Genomic DNA, 21,247 nt, shown 5'->3' on the forward strand with positions numbered 1-21,247 from the left:
ATGTCCAATGACAGATGAACGGCTAAACAAAATGTGGTCTCTACATACAGCGGAATATTTTTCAGCCTTTAAAAAGGAATGAAATTCTGATATATGCTACAGTATGGATGAACCTTGAAAACATATGCTAAGTGAAATAAGCCAGACACAAAAGGACAAATATTATAGGATTCCACTTACATGAGAGACCTAGAAGAGTCAAATTCATAGAGACAAAGTAGAATAGTGGCTACTAGCGGCTGGGAGGAAGGGGAATGGGAAGTTATCGTTTAATGGGTGTAGGGTTTTGGTTTGGGATAATGAAAAGGTGATGGTTGGATAAAAATGGGAATGTACTTAATGCCACTAAACTGTATACTTCAAAGTGGCTAAAATGGTCAATTTTATGTTACATATGTTTTACTTCAACAAAAAAAAATCAAATAAAAAATACAAAGTGGCAAGTTATGTTTCGACCCACAGGCCATATGCTCAAAAAAAAAAAAAAATTAAAAACAACAACAAAAAAGGAAGATCACCCAAAGCATTAGAAATACTAATATTTTAATATACATCATCAAGTAAAAACAGACTTGGGTTCATCACCCCAAAGCCATATCCTACGTATTTATTACTATAATAAATCACGTCCACCATGATTATGGATGATGTATTTACATTAAGGTCCAACCAAACACACAGAAAGAGGGAACTGAAGCAATGGAACTGTCAACACACTGACACAGCAGCCATCTGTCGACATTACTGTCCTGAATCCAAGGAACCAAAATCACGTGGCGGGGCTGGGAGCTTCACCTTAGCTGTGAAGTCCTACTTTCATGTCATAGGGCACTTCTGGAAGGAAGCTCTGCAATGGCTAGCTCTAAGTACTTGCAGATTTCCTACTGGTCCTACACAGGAAGTCATTCTTTAGTCTCACCTGCACGAGTTCCTGTTATGAGGCCAGGGGGGCTGGTGAGTTGAAACCCAGTTCCAGGGACTGATGTCATCTTGATTGCGCTTTGATCCTGGTGACCTGCTCTCCATCCTGGTGTTGTTGCAGTCCTTCATCTGAGGTTCAGGTTATAAGGGAACCAGAAGGAAAAGGGGGAAGTAGGAAAATAGAAAAAGAAAAAAATGCTTGCACATTTCCTTTGTTTCACTAAAGCATTTTCTGCTTCCATTTACTTTGATGGGAGGACCTGGCTGGAGGCACATGGAAGCTGTGGAGATGGAGCTCTTGGGCTCCCACACAGAAGGACTAAAATATATGGAAAACTTCCATTATTTCTGATGGCTCCTAACTCCGAAAAAGTGACTTATTCTTTCTTCTTTGGATAAAGTTTTAAAAACAGACATTACGCTTTAAAAACATTTGTAAATTGGTATAAACAAGGCACAAATGCAGGAGCTAGCTTAGCAACATACAGTAATAATAAATACAAATGTTTGGAGAGGTGTAAATACTCATATTCTTTCTACATCATGTCAAGTAGATTAGGAAGTCAGATCTGGAGAACCCGCCACTAAGTAATAAAATAGGATTGCCATTCAATTCCATTTAGATGAGACCCTTTGGTTCTTATGATACCAAATGAAAAATCTAAAATGAAGTCAAGCATAAGCAGCAGCAGAAATTGCGAAAATTCTAAGACGAAAGAAAGAGAGGCCTTTCTAAAACAAAGCAAAACAAAAAACTTAAGCAATTAAATGAAGAAGAGATTTCAATTTTTATCACGTTTATTTTATAATCATGATTTCTTAGTCCGTATTAAGTTGATACAATTTGGGGAAATAAATACTCCCTTCCCTTTTTGTTTCATATGTACTAGTGGAGGAAGGGGGACAGAATATGAGAGACTAGGCCACAGGTGTAGGGAGCAGAAAGATGAAGTGCAAAAGAGACGGTGAGTGTTTCCACGAACCCATCCGTAAGCAGTACCAACCAACAAAGTATACGAAGTTGGCAACGTGAGTGTTTTCTTCTCAGTGGACTTCTGAAAGTACGAAACAACATGGAACCACATTCAGCATACATTAATTATATAGCATCGTGGTACATGTTTTCTATCAGACATGATGTATATATTCTGTTTTTCTCACTTCTTAAGCTCCATAGATGACACTATTCATGAAGCACTTTTAGTGTATTATTCAGCAAATATTAATTATGATCATATAAACCAATCTTGCTTAGCTGAAAGCTCTATTAGCTGCCATGTAAAAGGTCCTCCTTTCAAGTAACACTTAAATGTACACTTGGAGCTTTCAGAGGAAGTTCTTGAAGGGCATTCCTCCTTCAGTTGGGTTTACAACTCATCTGCAACACTAAATGCAGATAAAATAAAGATCACACCTTGTTTAAGGTTTGCACATAAACGCCCCTTGCAGATGTAGCCAATATCTTGTCCAGAGAGTAATGGTAAAGAAATCATTCTCTTTCAGCCTTTTTCTTCCCTCATTTACTCTAAAGGTCTTTATCCCAATGTCTCGGTGCTCCATCGGTGAGCATGGGGCAGGGCCACCTCCATGCTAGAGACGCCTGTCATAGAGAAGGTCGGAATGTGCACAGATAATCTTGCCCTATGCTCATCTCATCAGTTCTGCCCAATCCACAGGGGTAAAAAATGGATGAGATTTGATATCTTCAACACCAGCAACTCCAGCACCAAGACGCTCCACAGGGTTGAACTGCAAGAGCTAAAAAGGAAGGATTTAGTAAGTAATAGGAATCCAAGTGGTGAAAAATATATGAAAGGAAAGAACTGCTTGATTCAACCCTAGTGACAAATGGACTTGATTAATAGCCAACCGACGAGATTTCCTTGGAAGGGAGCGGTATCTAACACCACTGTAGCTGTGGGGTGTTGGGGGATATCTGAGTTTAGGGCTTTTGAACTGATTTGAAACATGACCTTGAGTAACTCACTTTGGTTCTCTCAAACTCATAGTAGAGTAGGACAGTTACACTTATCAATTTCCTATTCCAAAGCACGTCATGACATTGATTAGATATTGCACCACAATCTGAGACATCCACTTACTCCTTTCATGGGCATGCTGAAAGCGTGTGTCTTCAGACATTCGTGCATCCTCAAATTCTGTTTTAACAGCTTTACTGAGGGATAATTTATATAGCATAAAATTCATCTGGTGTAAGTGTACAATTCAGTGATTCTTAGTAAATTTAAAAAGTTGTGAAACCATCATACAATCCAGTTCCAGAATACTTTGATCACCCTAAAAAGTTTCCTCATGCTGTTTGCGTTAATCCTCACTTCCAACCCCAGCCCTAGGCAAACACTGATCTGCTTTTAGTCTCTATAAATGGGACCTTTCTGGATATTTCATGTAAATGGACTCATAAAATATGTTGCCTTTTGTACTTGCCTTCTTTTACTTAACATAAATGTTTTTCAGATTCATCCATTGTTGTATAGGTATCAACAGCCTGTTACCTTTTATTTCTGAATAGCATTCCATTTTTTGGATAGAACATATTTTGTTAATCTACTCACCAGTTAATAGGCATTTAGTCTTTCCAGGCTGAGGCTATAATGACTAATATCGCTATTAACATTCACATATTTGTCTTTGTGTAAACACACATCTTCATTTCTCTCAAGGACATTCCTAGGAGTGAACTGCTGGGTCATGTGGCAAATTTATGTTTAGCTTTTTAAGAAACTGTCAAACGTCTCTGAAGTAGGTGCACTATCTTACATTCCCACCGGCAATGTATGAGAGTTCCAGTTTTTCTACATCCTCACCAGTACTTGATACTGTCTATCTTTTGATGACAGCCCTTTTAGTGGCTATTGATGGCACCTTATTATGATTTTAATTTGTATTCCCTAATGCATAATGATGACGAGCATCTTTTCATGGCCTTCTAAGCCATTCACATGGCTTCCTTGGTGAATCTTTGCCCATTTTTATACTGAATTGTCTATTTATCGAGTTATAAGTGTTTCTTTTTTTTAAGATTTGATTTTAAGTAATCCCTACACCCATTGTGGGGCTTGAACCTACACCCCTGAGATCAACAATCATATGCTCTACCAACCAAGCCAGCCAGGGGCCCCTATAAGAGTTCTCTATACATTCTGAATACAAGTCCCTATTAGTTACACGACTTGAAATATTTTCTCCAATTCTGTGGCTTGTCTTTTCATTTTCTTACCGATATCTTTTGAAGTATAAAAGTTTTAATTTCAATAAAGCCTACATTATCAATTGTTTTCTTTTATAGATGTTTCTGGTGTCATATCTAGTAACTCTTTGCCTAACCCATCAAGAAGATTTTCTTCTATGATTTCTTCTACAATTTTTAGTTTTAGCTCCCATCTATATAAGTGTAAGAGCTATTTTGAGTTAATTTTTGGATATGGTATGAAGTAAGGGTCTTAGATCATTTTGGTTTTAGCATGTGACTTATTTGATCTTCCCAGCACCATTTGTTGAAAAGACTATTTTTTCACCATCAAATTCTCTCGGCACCTTTATTGAAAATCAACTGAACATAAATGTAAGGGTTTATTTCTGGATATTCAATTCCATTCCATTGATCTATATATGCCTATCTTTGCTCTAATAACACAATAATTTTCTAGTAATTTTCTAGTTTCCTAAGGTGCAAGGTGAGATTTTCATTTGAGACCTTTCTTCTTTTTTGATATAGGTGTTTATAAGCCATAAATTTCCCTCAATAACTGATTTAAGCTGCATCTGATAAATTTTGATATAGTCTGTGTTTTCATTCCATTAAAAATACTTTCTACCTTCTCTTGAGACTTCTTCTTTGACTCATAGGTTATGTAGAAGTGTGTTGGTTTAATTTCCAAATATTTGTGGACTCACCAGATCTCTCTCCGATTTCTAATTAAATTCTTACGATCAGACTATGTTGTATGACTTTAAACACGGCTTTAAGACTGAAGCTTGTTTTGTGGTACAGCAGCTGATCTATCTTCGAGAAAATAGATCTGTTTTCCTTTCAATTCATATTTTGCTTCATATGTATAGAGGCTGTTATTAATATACATTTATTGTTATATCTCTAAGACCTGACCCTTTATCACTATGAAATATTTTAGTTTCTGGTAAGTCTCTTGTCTTCACATCTATTTTGTCAGGAATTTAATATAGCCACTTTAGCTCTCTTATGGTGCCGTCTGCATGATTTATCTTTTCCCATTCTTTTCCTTTCAACCTATTTGTCTTTGAATTTAAGGTGTATCTCTTGTACACAAGATAACGGAATCTTACTTTTTTATCCAGTTTAATAATATCTGCCATTTGTTTGACATGTTTAGACAGCCATATTGACTTGTAATTATCGATGTGGTGGGTTTAAATTTGCCATTTTGCCACTTGTTTTCTATGTCTACTGTCTTTTTTGTTCCACTTTTATGGCCTTCTTTTGTATCAATACTTTACTATTTCAGTTCCTCTATTAATTTTCTTTTACTAGTTTTTTAGTGGTTGCTGTAAGAATTACAATATGCATCTTATTTTATCATAATCTGCAGGGCACCTGGGTAGCTCAGTCAGTTGAGCGTCTGACTCTTGATTTCAACTCAAGTCATGATCTCAGGGTTATAGGATCGAGCCCACGTCGGGCTCCACAATGAGCATGGAGCCTGCTTGGGATTCTCTCTCTCTCTCTCCCCCTTTGCCCCTCCCCCTCCCTTCTCTAAAAAAAAAATAAAATTTATCACAATCTACTTCAGATTAAGCCTAACTTAATTCCAGTGAAATGCAGAAACTCTGCTCTATTATAGCTCTATTCCTTCTGCCTTTGGTCTATTATTGTCCTATATGTAATATATTACATTTGATGTTAAAACTCAACAGCATGTTATAATTAGTTTCATACAATCTTATGTCTTTTAAAAGAAGTTGAGAAGAAAAATGAGAAAAAATAGTCTTTTTCATTGTCTTTTTCTCTTCTTTTAAGATTTTATTTATTTATTTGACAGAGAGAGAGACAGCCAGTGAGAGACGGAACACAAGCAGGGGGAGTGGGGGAGGAAGAAGCAGGCTCCCAGCGGATCAGGGAGCCCGATGCGGGGCTCGATCCCAGGACCCTGGGATCACCCCTGAGCCGAAAGCAGACGCTAAACGACTGAGCCACCCAGGCGCCCCTCATTGTCTTTTTCATTGACTCATATTTTACCATTCCAGTGCTGTTCATTTCCTCCTACAGATTCAAGTTACTATATGGTGTCGTCATTTCCTTTCAGCCTGAAGGAGTTCCTGTATTATTTTTTGTAAGGCAAGTCTAGCAATGAATTCTCTGTCTCTATTCAGGAATTTCTTTATTTCATCTTCATTTTTGAAGGATGATTTTGCTGGATATAGAATTCTTGGTTGATAGTTAACTTCCTTTCAGCACTTTGGATATTTCATTTCACTGTCGTCTGTCTTCCACTGGTATTATTATTATTATTTATCATTATTATTGAAGTATAATTGACATACAATGTTATATTAGTTTCAGGTGTACAACATACTGATGCAATAATTTGTACTTTACTCAGTGCTTACCACAGTAAGTGTAATCACCATTTGTCCCCATACAATGTTATTACAATACTACTGACTACATTCCCCATGTGGTACTTTTCATCTCCACAACTTATTTATTTTATAGCTGAAAGTGTATATTGTCTTCCATCATTTCTGGTGAGAAATCAGACATTAGGGTTTCCTTGTATAAAGTGAGTGATTTTTCTTTTGCTGCTTTCAAGATTTTCCTCTTTGTTTTTGTCTTTCAACAATATGACTAGGTGTATTTTCCTAATCAAAGTCCATTGAGCTTCTTGGATGCCTATCAATGTTTTTCATCACATTTGGGGTGTTTTTAGCCATTGCTTTTTCAAATACTTTTGCTCCCCTTTTCTCTCTTTCCTTTCCTTCTGGGACTCCCTGGTACATTTGATATTTTCTTACAGGTTTGTGTAGCCCTGTTCATTTTTCTTTTTTCTGGTCTTTTCTTTCCCCCAGATTTGATCATTTCTATCATTCCATCTTCAATTCATTGATTCTTTCCTCATCTATCTCAAATTTGCTGTTGAGCTGCTTTAATAAATTCTCCCCCTAATGAATTTCAATTATTGAAACAATATTTATTGTTATTATTGTATTTTTCAACTTGAGAATTTCTGTTTGGTTCTTTTTTTTAAAATATAATTTATATCTCCTTATTGAGAATTTCTATTTGCTGATTCATTGTTTTCATACTTTCCTTTAATTCTTTAAACATGGTTTCCTTTAGTTCTTTGAACATATTTAATATAACCACTTTGTGGTCTGTTTAATTCAACCTGGGGACATTCAGAGTCAATTTCTACTGACTGCTTTTTTCCCTGCATCTGAGTCACATTTTTTTGTTTCTGTGTATATCATACAATATTTGCTGAAAATGGGACATTTGGATGACATATTTTAGCAACTCTAGACCCCAACTTTTTTCCCCAAGAAGACTATCGTCATTGCCGTTGGTTGGTTTGTTCTTTGTTTGGTAACTTATTTCAGCTAGATCTGTAAATCTGCTCCTCCCATCGCTTTGCAACAAGCAGCTGTTGCCATCTCTGCTCATTCTTTTTTCCTTGTTTTTATTTTTGAGCTTCACTTCCTAGGGATCACCCGTGTGTGTACAGCTTAGTGATCAATTTGTGACTGAAAAGAGGTTACATTAAACCTCGGCCCCGAAAGCTTTTGTCCTCTGCCGATGCACAGGAGAACACATTAAAAGTTTAGGCCACTTACAAATCTTCCCCTGGTTTTTACTTTCAACTGGACTCCTTCACTGCTCCTATACACAGGCATGCAACCTCAGGGTTAGTCTTCGTGACCTGCTTCAATCTGGAAGAAACTTCACACCTGACCGAGCAGAGAAAAGAGAATGGGAGCAGCCCCAGTAAAACTGCCAGAGTCCCACTCTTCTTCCCAAAGTTTGGCTGTTTTTCAAGTATAAACACTTTTCAGATTGTTGTATCCCTTTGATCAATTTCCAGAGCACTGAGATGGTTGTTTTTGCCAATTCTGTCCAATGTTATAACTTCCTTTCTCAAGAGAGAATTTGTCAACTTCCTCATATGGCTATAGCCATTCAAATTTGAGAATCTTTCTTTATAAACTGAAATATTTAAATGATTTCTTCACATTACTGTTTCTATGTATTCAACCGAAACTTCTGTTTCTTCTCTTTTTACCTTTATTTCTATTTTTCTTTCATTCATGATTCATTAATTCAATTATTTATATGAAAAATATCAATTGATTTCCTATTATGTGCCAGTCCACTACTTTTTTAGACCTTTTCACCTCTATCACCAGCAGCTGACTCACTCTTACATTAGTAGCCCTATAATTCAACACACGCTTCATCAAATACAAACTACTATATATTATGAACCTTCAGCATTGTCCTATCAATAATGATTAAAACATTAATGTGACACTCACTGTGTGCCAAGCATTATTCTAAGTGCTTAACATAGTTTAATTAATTTAATTCACAACAACTCTATGAATAGCTACTATTCTATTCTCCCTATAGATGAGAAAACAGAGACTCAGAGAAATTAAGTAATTTATTTCAGATCACACAATAGTAAGTACTAAAGACAAGATGTGAATTTAGGCACTGTGGTTCCAGACTAATGTTATGCTCTTAAACATAACATTATACTGCCTCATGAGTATGTAATTTTTTGCAAATGCCAAGAATCTACTACTTCACTTTACTATTACCAAATACACAAGAGGTGTGAAGCATATACTTCAAAAGACTGTACTCAATCTTTTCACTTGAAATTATTATATCTGGCATTCAAAATGACTATTGTTTATTAAAGTTAACTGCTCAAAGAATTTTAATATTAGCTATTGCTAAAAGGTGTTAAGTGAAAAGCTGCTATTATAAAACAAACATTGTAAGAGTATCCCAAATGTATCAAATCCATTTTCAAAATCTGACAACTCATGTCTAACCGACTGAAATGTGGAATGCATCAAACATCAAACCATTTAATATAAATTTAAAATTTCAAACATCGGTAAGAATTAAATATAACTATAACGTATTTTTGATATTTCAGTAAACATATGGACATATAAAAGTTCTTTCTTCTTTGTTACAATTGACTTTTCCACCCCTATTCTTTCCAAAACATGACTTCACGATGAAATTCCAATAAAGGTTCCTATTTCGACTTTTACTGAAGTCAATTTAATTAGTTCATGGACTTCACTACAAATCTGTAAATATAAATCTATAGACAAAAGTATAATTGTCTTACCCATGACTATCTTGTTTGTCCTGCCATTTTAAATACTATACCAGGCCTCAAGAGAGACCAAACAAAGATTCTCTTGCATAAGTAAATGTGTCAGCCAGTGACGAAACCAACATAGTCACTGCCAACCTCCCTTCTCCTGAAGAATATTCAGGCAATAAGGCTGAGCAATGAAGACACAAAAATTTGTTTTGAAGGTCTTTTTCTCATATTTTTCAACTAACAAAATAATTGCATCATAATTAACTACATGTACACTGTGAAGTACAAATATACATGCTCTGAGGATTTGTAAAATGTAAGCATCTTTCTTTTAATTGCATTTAAAATGTAACTATGTCTACTTTAGCACCACTCACATGACAGAGATGACTGAACCATGCGTACAGGGGATTATGAAATCTAGGAAGAAAGCAAGAAGCTGAAAGGCCAAAGAGGGGGAAATCTCCCCAAAGCAGAATAATTATTTCCATATAAATCATTTTGTGATTTTTTTAAAAAATGACCCCTACGACCCATGAGGTAGTGGAAGAGGAAAGTCAAAATGACAAATTGCTAATCATGCCAAGAGACCCCTTTTCCCTTTCCTGATGATGTTTCCTCAACATGAGTGGTAGTTTCCTTAGCAGGCCAATGACAGAATGCTGATTTACTATATAACATATATGTATCTCTATCGGAGGATTTAACACACCTTAAGCCAAGATTCCTTTATAACATAATTCCTAATAAAGACAGGAGCAGCAGACCTTTATAAATTACGTAGGTAATTCTATTCTTAGTATTATATAATAAGGACTTTAAGGAGGGAAACAAACAGAAAGCATTTGCTAGCCCTCCTCAAATTATTTACCAAAAAAATACTTGGAATTTATCTTGTCATGCCACAACAAGTAAGATGAAATCAAATGAGTAGCTGTCCTTTTTTTCCCCATTAGAATGAAACGTGTTCTACATCTTTGCATTACCTCTTAGTCCTTTTGAGTGCTCGAAAAAAGTGCGCAAGGGTATTCTCATCTCATTATTTCCAACCTGGTTATGTTTCTTTATGTTTTACATTCTCTGGGAAAATTTAATCTTCCTAAAGCACAACTCTGATTCTTTCATTCTTCTGCACAAAAATTCCAAATATCCTTTTTTTCTTTTTTTACTGAATTAAGTATGATCACTCTTCCCTACTGATCATAATGGAACCCCATAAGAGAATTCCAACTTACCTTTCCACACCCATGTACTACTATTACTCATTCCTGTATTAATCCCTCCACTCCAGATAAACCAAACTTTTGATTTCCTAATTTGGGTTTTTGGACTCCTTCCCTCTTTGAAGCTGTTCATTCCACCTAGCTATTCCCCCCACATCCCATCTTGTCATGCCAAAACTCTAGGGTTCCACAAAAATATCATCCGCTACACAAAAACGTTCGTAATCCTATCACTGCATCAACTCGAACCCCTTCTTATCATGACTTGCCAGAGGAGTTTTTATGCCTCTGACGGTTTCGATCCAATCCATCCATGATATAGTTATTTGTGAGTCTTACCCTCATCGCTTACAGCACTATGTCCTGCATATATTTGTGTATGTATTTGTGGAATGGAACATAAATCACTCTTCAAGAGAATACGAGGTAATTATCTTCTTAATATATTCTCCCCTCCCCCTTTTTTCTTTTTTTAAATTTTGTTTTTTCTAATTTAAAAAAAATAATTCAGCTTTCATGAAACAAAAATATGAGTTCTTGATTTTTTTCAAATAACCTTCCCTTCATGTTTCTCATAAAACTATAAAGATCCTAGACCTGACAATTCTTGCTGATGTGCTTTGAGCCTATCACACCCCAATGCTGACAACCCTCAGTATACTCACCAAAACTCACCATTCAAAACTAAAGGAGCATTTTAAATGTGAGGAGTCAATTTAAGAAGCTCACTGGAGTTCTAAGCTTACCTCAGGGATATTGAACTTTAATTATCAATAGTCTCTTTCTTTAAAGCCACCAAAAATGCACTAACTGACATCAATGCCCAACTTCCATCAATGGATGAAGCTAGGAGTAATCTAACTTGGCAAGATTTTCTAACACCACTTCTCTCCAAAGCAACCTGAGTAGCCTATTCCTAAATTTCTAAATTTGTATTAAAGATTGAAAATATCCAGTCAAGAAAGAAAGAAAGAAAGAAAGAAAGAAAGAAAGAAAGAAAGAAAGAAAGAAAACAGCCATCATACATGGTTACAAAATGTAATACCAGAAACAGAGCAGCTCCAGACAAGCTACAAACAATACTTAAATCTCATACCTACACAAATATATGAAATTAACTAAACATTAGTCTGAATTGTTGGGGGAAAAAAAAAGACTTAAACACCAACAAGCCTTAACTGTTCTCTGACCTCATGAACACTCAAATAATAGCAGAAGCCTAACCATACACAGTATCGGTTCTGAATCTGTAATTAGTAATGAGTCTTTCTTACCCCAAACTAATCTCTTTAAGGTTTTATAACTATGGACTCTGCTAATTTGCATGGCTGATATACTTGGCCAGTAGGTCAATTAAATTACCTGTTGTATGAGTGAGCGAGCCTCTTCAGAGACACATTCTGGCATGTTCAAAGTAGTGTGAGTATTTATTCCTGCTGGATGGCACTCAACCAGAGTCTGAAATAATCAATCAGGTACACTTCTTATCCCAAATAACATCATATTCTGTTCTATCACAGGATTTATGGACAGCAAGTACAGAAAGCCCAACAACCATCTTAACTTGGGGGGGGGGGGTAGTAATCAACAGTGTCTCCTAAGCAGTTCAGGCCAAGGGCCATGAGACTACAGAACTTCTAACTGAAATGAAGGCAATCATCAAAATCACATCATAAGCTTATGTTGCTAGCTCTTTTCCCTCAGTTATACAGGGAATGGCTCAAAATAGAAAAGCATATATTACACACAAAAACTAAAAAGGGCCCTGGTATCTCTGAATTTTTTAATGTTCTTAAAAACCTTCTAAGTCTAGAATTGGTTAATAATAACACTTAATATATTTATAGCCCTTTATGATTTAATTGTACATGTAGGTGATCTATAATAATCCATAGCAATCTTAAGAGTTCAGTATTACCTACATATTCAAGGTAGATGACTACTTAAAAAAGTAGGACTGCTCATTTCCTCTGTTTTCTTCCCAGGAGGCAATGTGCACAATACTCTAGTAAAGTCTATTAACCTCAAACATCCTACTTAAAAGTTATTGATCAGAGAGAGTATAAATTCTGTCCTTAAGCTAGGACAGGAAAAATTTACAGTATTGAGAAAAAAGATAATGTTACCTTTTATAGCTACATTAATTTTCTAAAATGAGAATTCCCTCCTGCTTTCCAGCAAGATGTTTAAAACATTCAGAGAATTCTGATACATCCTTACATGAACATTACAGATTTAATGCTGTTAAAACTGAATCATAGAAAATGAGCAGAAAGAATGTTCAGTCATATATCTACGTACTAACATTATGACATAATGGAATTTTATTATTTATTTAATGTAATACTTTTTTAAAAAATCTGAAATCTAGATAAACTTGCATTTTTCTGTTGTTTTTTTTTTTTTTTTTTGGAACTTGCATTTTTCTGTTTTTTTTTTTTTTTTTTTTGGATCAAAGGTTTTCTTATTTAGTCCCTGATCTAACAACTAAAGGCAAAGGCTAAATGTTCTCAATTTGAAATCAAGGTAGCATCTGGGTAAACTTATTAAATGTCCAGGTCACTGCTTACCTTGCCAGTGAGAAGTTCAAAGAGGACAGCACCCAAACTCCACCAATCACAGGCTTCTGTTTCTTCTGTGATTGCTCCAACCTCTAAACACACCAAAAAAGGTTGATATTAAAATTCCAAAGGTCAATTCAACTTTCAAAATTAACATGTATTAGCAAGGTGACCTTTTTAATGCTGAGAGAGCATATACTAAATACTACTGGGCTTTCAAAATTCCTGAAAGTTACTTATCCCCTTTGGTCACCTACTGTGGTTGCATTTTTTTTTTTTTTTTGATGCAGTCATATATTAAACTGAGACATTTGTTCTTTAGTTGATAGAGGGACACCTTCAAGAAGCTACACTTAAAAGTTACATGAATCTACTAGGTCAGCATTTTGCTTAATTTTTCAAATTCAAGAAAGTATAGCCAATGCTACCTCAGGGGTCGTTTTTTGTTTTAGAAATAAAGACTCTAGGTTCAGAAGGAACTTCAAAAATTATTTAAACCAGTAATTATCCTTTTAATTACAGATTAGAAGCCAGAGAGGTGAAATGCCTTGTCCAATGTCATAAAGTAAATCAGCAGAACTGAAACCGATTTGTAACACCATACCTCTCCTATATAATCGTTTTCAACTAAAGGAGGAGTATGTGAAACACAAATTTACCCATTTTGATATTTAGAAGTACAGATAGACATGTTATTTTAAGCCCTAACTGAAACTACTAGCGAAGATAAGGGTGTTTAGAGTATCTACAAATTACAGTTTTATCTGCGTTAGCCCTATCTTTTACCAGCATGAGTTTCCGAAATGCAGTATGAGTTTTCAGGTGTCATCTTCCAGGTTTCTCCACAAATCAGCAACACTCCTCATTTTACCAGTTCTGAGGCTTTTGGCTCTTACTGTTTGACGCCTTCTTGTCCTTTCCTAATGACATTCGATTAGTTACTAAGCCTGTCAATGTCTACCTTTTCACTTCCATTTGGCTGACATAACGCACTTAATATTTGGGTGCAGGTTCAAAAGTTTTTAAGTAGTAAGGTCGGAAATTGGAAATAACTGAAGTGGTGCTCACGTGCCCAGCCTTTTAACCAATACTTCATAAATCTACTGCATAGAACCACCACAAAACTCAGAAAACAGCTTGAGTTTTAAGCCTTGGAGCAAAGGTCAGGTGGACCAGAAGAAGAACACAGAGCCATTCCTATGAAAATAATGAAATTCCTCCTATTCAGTATCATCTTCCATATCCCCGGCACCTACCCTCTTCTTCTGGAATTCAAGCGGCCTGTGAAGAACTACATCCTTCCACACTAGCCCCTGCCCAGTCTTTCCTACTGGGATGTGCTCTGGGCCAAATCACAACCTCCAGTCTCTAACTAGCTGCTCTCAGCCGAGTGGTAAAAACAGATTTTTAACCACTCAAACTACGTGTGAATGACCAAAAGTCTCCTAACCCTACTGAAGTCATGTGCCTTTATAAAGTAGCAGCTTGTTTGAAAAACTGAGACCTAACAATAGAGATTTAATTATATATACATTGTATATATATGTATATATGTATGTGTGTGTTTATATATATATGTACCAGTGTGTGTACATACACACACACACATCAGTATGATGGACTATTACTACTAAGCATTTTAAATGATGTACTCATAAAAAGTTTAAGTATATAAGTAAATGGGTATATTAAATTTAAAAAACAAGGTATAAAACAAGAGAATTCTAATTTTAGAAGTATGTATTTAAAAAATATACCGGTGAGAAAAGATGATAAAATATTTTAGTGATTTGCCTCTGAGGGATGCGATGTTTATCTTCATCCCTATACTTATGAACCTACATGAACGGCTAAGTGGTGCATTTTAAACAGATAGCAAGAAGACATGAAAACATCCGGGTGTGCTGGAGCAGGAAGATGAAGCTATGCTGGCCAATCCTTCCTGAGAGTCTGCCTCCATCCTTTTCCCACAATGTAAATGTATTCTATATGAGAGAGTGCAACGGGGACTAGAAATCAGGAGGCCTGGGTGAAGGGCCCTGATGAATCCATGTGATCTCATCTGTAACAGAGGGTTGTAAGGGGGTTACATCTGAAGACCTCTTAGTTAAATTTAGCTCTAACTTCTATGATTTTGATACTCGAGGATTTCCTAAAATAGTGATTCTCTTGAAGGACAACTCTTTGGGAGCTCTCAAAGTACTTATGCTGCCCTTCCCAGATTCAAACTCACTGCCCCCACCGCCTTCCCAACCTCCCCATAGAGAGGCACCGTCACCTTCAGAAGTGTGCGCTTAAAACTTTAGGAAGGGTCTAAGTTCTTAGAAACTTCAGAAAAGTAAAAAAACTGACCACAGTCCAGTCATCGAATATAACTTCTTGCACATTTCCTTCCAGTCTAAACCAAGTAATGGAGTACATCATTTCCCTGTTCAAAATCCTGAAATGGCTTCTCACTGAGCATTAAATAACATTTAAATGCCTTGCTTATTCAGGCATGTATATATTCGGGTCTCAACCTACCATAGTCATTCAACCAACATACATAAGCAGCACAAACCAGGCACCATGCTAGGCCCTGTTCCTCCACGGAACTCCATTAACTGGCCACGTCACTAAATCATGTGAAACTAAGATCAAGTTTTCCCACTAGGATAGTTAATGGTTTTATTTTTTTAATATCTTTTTGCTCAAGCATTTGCTATCCTATTTTCTTTTTCATATAGTAATAAGTATATATTTCTTAGTTTTATGAAGGAGATATCAGTTCACAGCTCAAGACCCAAAACGACTGGCCAGCCATGAAACCTCACACCCCATGTATGACGGCTGCTTCACTCACAGTAGGCACGCACTGCAATGAGAGCTGCAACAATAAGCCAGCAGCTAACATTTATTGACACCTTATCTACGTAAGGAACTAGTTAACACTTTACATGAATTACTTAAAATTTCCAAGCAACCTTATGGAGAACCCACTTAGGGAGGATGCCTTCGGAGGAGAAAGATATTATTGCGTTTGTGTGCCCAAGAAAGAGGAACATCTGACCCCCAGTCAGCTCAGAGAAAATTGTGAAAATTAATGAGATGGTTTTATAGGGTCTAATAACATGCCCGGAGGAGCTCTAGACTAGAGCCACACCCCAAGCTCCCTATTAGAATTGAGTAGAGGGCTGCTGAGAGAAGTCTATATAATATAATCAATGGCTAATTTATCAAGGCAACGTTTTATTCAGTAAAAGACCCAAGGTGTCATCGCCAGTGCAGCCCAGCCCCTCAAAGGCTATATGCTAGGCCTATTCTCCTGTATCACTGCTGGGAATGTGCCCTGGGTGAAATGCATCACTGCTGGGGGAAAGGGACAGCTGGGTGGTCCCTGAAGCTACCAGGTAAGCACAGTTCATCTTCCTGAGCATTAAAGATTTTCATATTTGTGGGAGTGGGTGGGACACTGTTTTACCAGTAAAGGAAATTATATTATGGACCAGAATATAAAATTCGCATAGATTTATAAGATAAAAAGACTTCGGAGAAACTTCAGGATCACATTTCACTTGTCCCCTAGGGTAGCCATTTCATATCATCTCTACAGTCAGAAGTACTTGGGTAGAAAAGTTTGAGAGGCTCTTCATGAGACGGACAAGGTGCATTCCTTTACTGGTTTCTGTGAACTTGCTCAACTCAGGAGTCTAAGAACTAGGCTCACTGGGTTATGCTGCTTTGAAAGCTATTACAATTTTCTGCCAGAGTCCTTAACAGGTAGATCATGACCAACATACTGCTTCAAATGTGAATGGGCCCCAATCTGAGCGAGGCAACACAGGCGGTAGCAAGAGAACCAAGTAGGCCCTAAAGCCAATGACCTCCCCCTCTCCCTGGGCTTCATATCTGCTCCAGGAGGTACCAACTGGCATCCAACATCACTGTTGGTTTTCCTCTAGCACTGCTGACTTTAGTCTACTTCTTGGGCTCCCCATTTCTCTTTCCATCTTTCCTTGATCTTCTCCTCTTCCTTCTTCCAGGGACAGCCAGCTTCTTTTCCTCTCCCCTTACTTTCTCTTTCTTCCCTCCATTCGGATGTCAAGTGGTTATGCTTTCTGAGGGTACTCAGGCCGAAACAGACTGCTGCTCCTAATCTAAGACAAACTGCTTCTGAGAGTATGAAGGCCCCTAGGCTGAATGCTGTCTTTATTCTGATTGGGCCAGTAAAGAAGGATAACAAGTCTGAAAAGGTAACTTTTTTTCATGGAAATCTGGAAAAAGGACACTAAACAAGTTTTAGATCCATCAGAATGCAGCTTGAAGCTTTTCAAAATGATTTTATATTAAGCAGGGATTCATTAATTAACATGAAACTGTATTGCATGGAGCACTGAGTGTTACATGCAAACAATGAATCATGGAACACTACATCCAAAAAAATTAAATAAATAAATACAATAAAATAAAATTAAATTGTGTGAAAAAAATGGATGTGAAACTGACATCATGACCAACTGACCTTGATTTTCACAGATGACTCAAAAATACAACAAAGAGTTCTGTATTTAGGTAAGATACAAAAAGGAACCTCTAAATGGCTAGGAAATTTAAATATTACAACTAGAGTACTTGTGGAATTTCTTCTTTAGGATTTTCAAACAAAATTTTCTTTCTTCTTTTAATAATCAGAATGAAGGATTTTGGTTGTCTTTTTAACATTGTTTAAGGACCAATCATTCTTATATTAAAAAGTAATGATATGGGGTGCTGGGTGGCTCAGCTGATTAAGCATCTGACTCTTGATCTCAGCTCAGGTCTTGATCTCAGGGTTGTGAGTTCAAGCCCCACACTGGGCTCTGCGCTAGGTGTGGAGCCTACTTAAAAAAAAAAATGATATACTCTGAAATTGCATTGCCAAAAAGATGCCTGAGGCTGTGTGCCAAAAAGAAGCCTGAGGCACTAAAACTGCTTTACTTGCAAAATCTATACAAAAACTTTTATACGTAAACCAAGAGAACTGATTTATATATAAAGCTACATGACGACTACCACGAATACTAGGCAAATAGTCATGTATATGTATCTAATGTCAAAACAGAGAATATAAAGAAATACCAAATAAATCTGTGAGACTGTTTTAAAAGTATACCACAGTGAAGCTAAGAAATCCCATTAAACTCCTACCCTGAATTTTTTAAATCTCTGAAAAAAAAAAGCAGAAAAATATTTTAAAGGATAAATTTACCACTGTTTTGTCAATTTTCAAAATATTTTTCCTATAAAAACCAATGTGTAAAGTTTCCGCACATGCCCTTCCCCCACTGCGACACTCTGTATTTGCAATTTCCAGGGTGGCAAAATAGTATCTTTACTCTCCACAAATGCAGCAATACTTACTACAGTATAGGCAGTAAGCAAAGTGATGGAAGGGAAAAATAAACTATTCCCTAAGAAAACAAACAAGTTCTCAAGATTATTCCCACAAAAACTCAAAAAGAGATGGTGTTATCAAAGAATCCTGGATTTATGTCTTTGAATCAAAGAAATATACTGACGGGGCTCTGGTCATGCTACTGTTTGACCCTGGCTGAGTATGTCATACTAAGCTTACTCTGAAAATGAGAACAGCCAGATCTCTAACATTCTTTCTACCTGTAGTTTTATGATCCTGAAAGTGTTTGCAAAAGCACTCTCGAGCCTTTCTCAAAACTTCTTCTCCCTCCATTAACGTAAGATGCCCAAAGAGTGGAATTATGCTAAAATGACTAGCATCCCTCAAACTTCCTTTTTCTCCTTCTATCCATAGCCTCGACTCCCTCTCCCTAAGAGGCCTGGTGACAGACGAACTGAATCAGTGTCGCTCAATCTAATCATTATCATCTTTTAATGTAACGGAGACACAGAATTGGCCCCAGATTGGATTTCAATCCATCTAAAAATTTTTAAGGACATCAAATATGTGAGAACAGTTTACTAAAATTCTAGAATTCTCATTTCAGCACTATCCATTCTCACATTCTAACACAATATAGAATAACTTACTGATTCATACTAATGAATCAAACCATAATATTTCACAAGTGAATAAACACATTTAAATAAAACAATAAAGATATCACAACATAAAATGTGCTTTGCCTACCTTTGTTTTACTCATGTTTAACACCTCATAGAACACTCTTCAACAAGCCAAGATATTTTACAGAAAAATAATGCTGCCTTGGTAACCCATATTGTCAAAGGGCTCACTAAAACATAGAATAAGAGTTTTACAGTCCTTATGATAATCAATTTACTAAGTCTCCCTCTTATAGCCAAAACTAATAATGTTAACCTGACCCCCAAAACTGTAGCTATAATAATCTTCGCTCCTGAAAAATACGGGAGTAAAAAAGCAGAAAGCTTGGACTTAAGAAATCATAAAATGTCTATACCTGCACAAGAAGTGAAGGAACAGAGTATACACTTCTTCTTTCAAACCATGGAGAGACCATGTGACCCCAGGATTACTGAAATCATGGCATATACTTAAGAACAGGCATGCATCCTGCCTCTTAGGGACTAACTACATAGTTTAAACCACATGGATTTGCCAAAGACATGACTCAAAAATAACCAAAGATAATGATATAAAACTATGCTGGAAATTGTACAGAAATTTGAAAAAGCTAGAAAACGCATGTCAAACTCATGCTTTAAATAAAGACCAACCTTCCTACAAAGCTTGACAAAGATGTATCATCTTGCATTTTAAGCAACTTGGTACCCTTAACATCCTGAATTCAGAGTTTACTTTTTCTTTAAGGGTTTGTTACTATTATACTGCTTGATAAATAAGGGAATCTGATATTCTACATTTAGTTCTTCGATGGATTTGGTAAGACACACTTTCAAGTGGTGACACCACTTGATTCTGTTCCCTGCTTTTTCACTAAGGGAGACCCACACGGGTCATCTCATCCTTCCCCTTTACCCTTCCTAACAGCACAGCTGCCCAGGCCCATTGCAAAACTCTCCAGACAATTGCATAACCTCCCTCTGGCAGTATGTTCTGTTGCTGCTACCTTCCTTATGGGATATGGCAGGAAATACAGTAGGGTCAAAATTTACTTAGAAGAGAATTTCACATATAAATTCTATTTTCATTCAGAACAAGTTTTTAAACATTTCTCCCAAACTGTTTCCTTAACACTTTTTCAATAAATACAATCTTAGAAGCCTCAATTCTTTTCACTCTCAAAGTTCTAGTAACTGTGGAACTATTAAGAGAACATATAAAACTCGATGAAAAAGCAACAATTGTTGCAAATAAAGTATTTAGGTGATAGTCAAATCAAATCTACATTTAGATGCTGGAAGAATTTGTCACATAAATGATATAGCACTTTATCCAAATATCAGAATGATGGAACAATTTTAAAAGCACAGATCTATGCAATAAATTAAAACAATAATCTGCAGTAAGTATACTTTGGGGGGGGGCAAGATGAGATATAGTTTTCTAATGCCACAGAGTTTTTTTAAAAAAACTGATTTTAAGTATCTGACTTTAAGGACTACAATTCTCACTTCTGGAAAAGAAACAGAAGTAACACAAATACATTAGCTTTTAGAATAAAAGAGAGCTCCTTGGTGAATAAAACAATATAAAAATTAAGCCCAAGACTATGGACTATGAGAAACAAACTGAGGGCTTCAGAGGGGAGGTGGGTAGGGGAATGGGATAGACTGGTGATGGGTAGTAAGGAGAGCACGTATTGCATGGTGCACTGGGTGTTATACGCAACTAATGAATCATCGAACTTTACATCAGAAACCAGGGATATGCTGTATGGTGACTAAGATAATATAATAAAAAAACATTAAAATAAAAAAAATTAAGCCCAAAAAAATAGCCTTAGATAGGAATAGAGAAGAGGGGAAAAAAAAAAAAAGGAAAAAAAAATCTGGTCTATCATTAGTGACAACTTGGACCAAGGAAAAGAACATCTTTCTTCTGCAATGAGCATTCCATGTCAGCTAGAGCATGGAAACATTAGTCCCGTGTCCCTACACAGACAATCTTTCCCTGCAGCATCTGTTGCTAATTGAAAGGGACTAGAATTACAAAATTCTAGTCAATTTCTCTCACCAGCTCTTGCTGTGTATAAAGATTTTCTATGCAGGGGCTGAGCATTAGTCTTCCACTACAGCTGATGACTAAAGAACAAAGAGA

The 21,247-nt window shown here is 36.3% G+C and overlaps 1 protein-coding gene across 5 annotated transcripts in view; it reads right to left on the bottom strand.

Annotated features, from left to right (window-relative positions):
* Nucleotides 1–1,701: 1,701 nt before the first annotated feature.
* Nucleotides 1,702–21,247, bottom strand: part of RPS6KC1 (ribosomal protein S6 kinase C1) — a 179,233-nt gene continuing 159,687 nt past the window's right edge. For all 5 annotated transcript variants that reach the window (XM_040636338.1, XM_040636337.1, XM_040636339.1 and 2 more), the window contains 3 exons: nt 13,060–13,142; nt 11,852–11,947; nt 1,702–2,679 (listed from right to left, as the gene is read on the bottom strand). In XM_040636338.1, the coding sequence (XP_040492272.1) occupies nt 2,569–2,679; nt 11,852–11,947; nt 13,060–13,142 (290 nt within the window). In that variant the 3' untranslated portion in view covers nt 1,702–2,568. The remainder of the gene's footprint in view (nt 2,680–11,851; nt 11,948–13,059; nt 13,143–21,247) is intronic.

This window comes from Ursus maritimus, unplaced genomic scaffold, assembly GCF_017311325.1.
Source record: "Ursus maritimus isolate PB19 unplaced genomic scaffold, ASM1731132v1 scaffold_2, whole genome shotgun sequence".
In the NCBI taxonomy this organism is placed as follows: domain Eukaryota; kingdom Metazoa; phylum Chordata; class Mammalia; order Carnivora; family Ursidae; genus Ursus; species Ursus maritimus.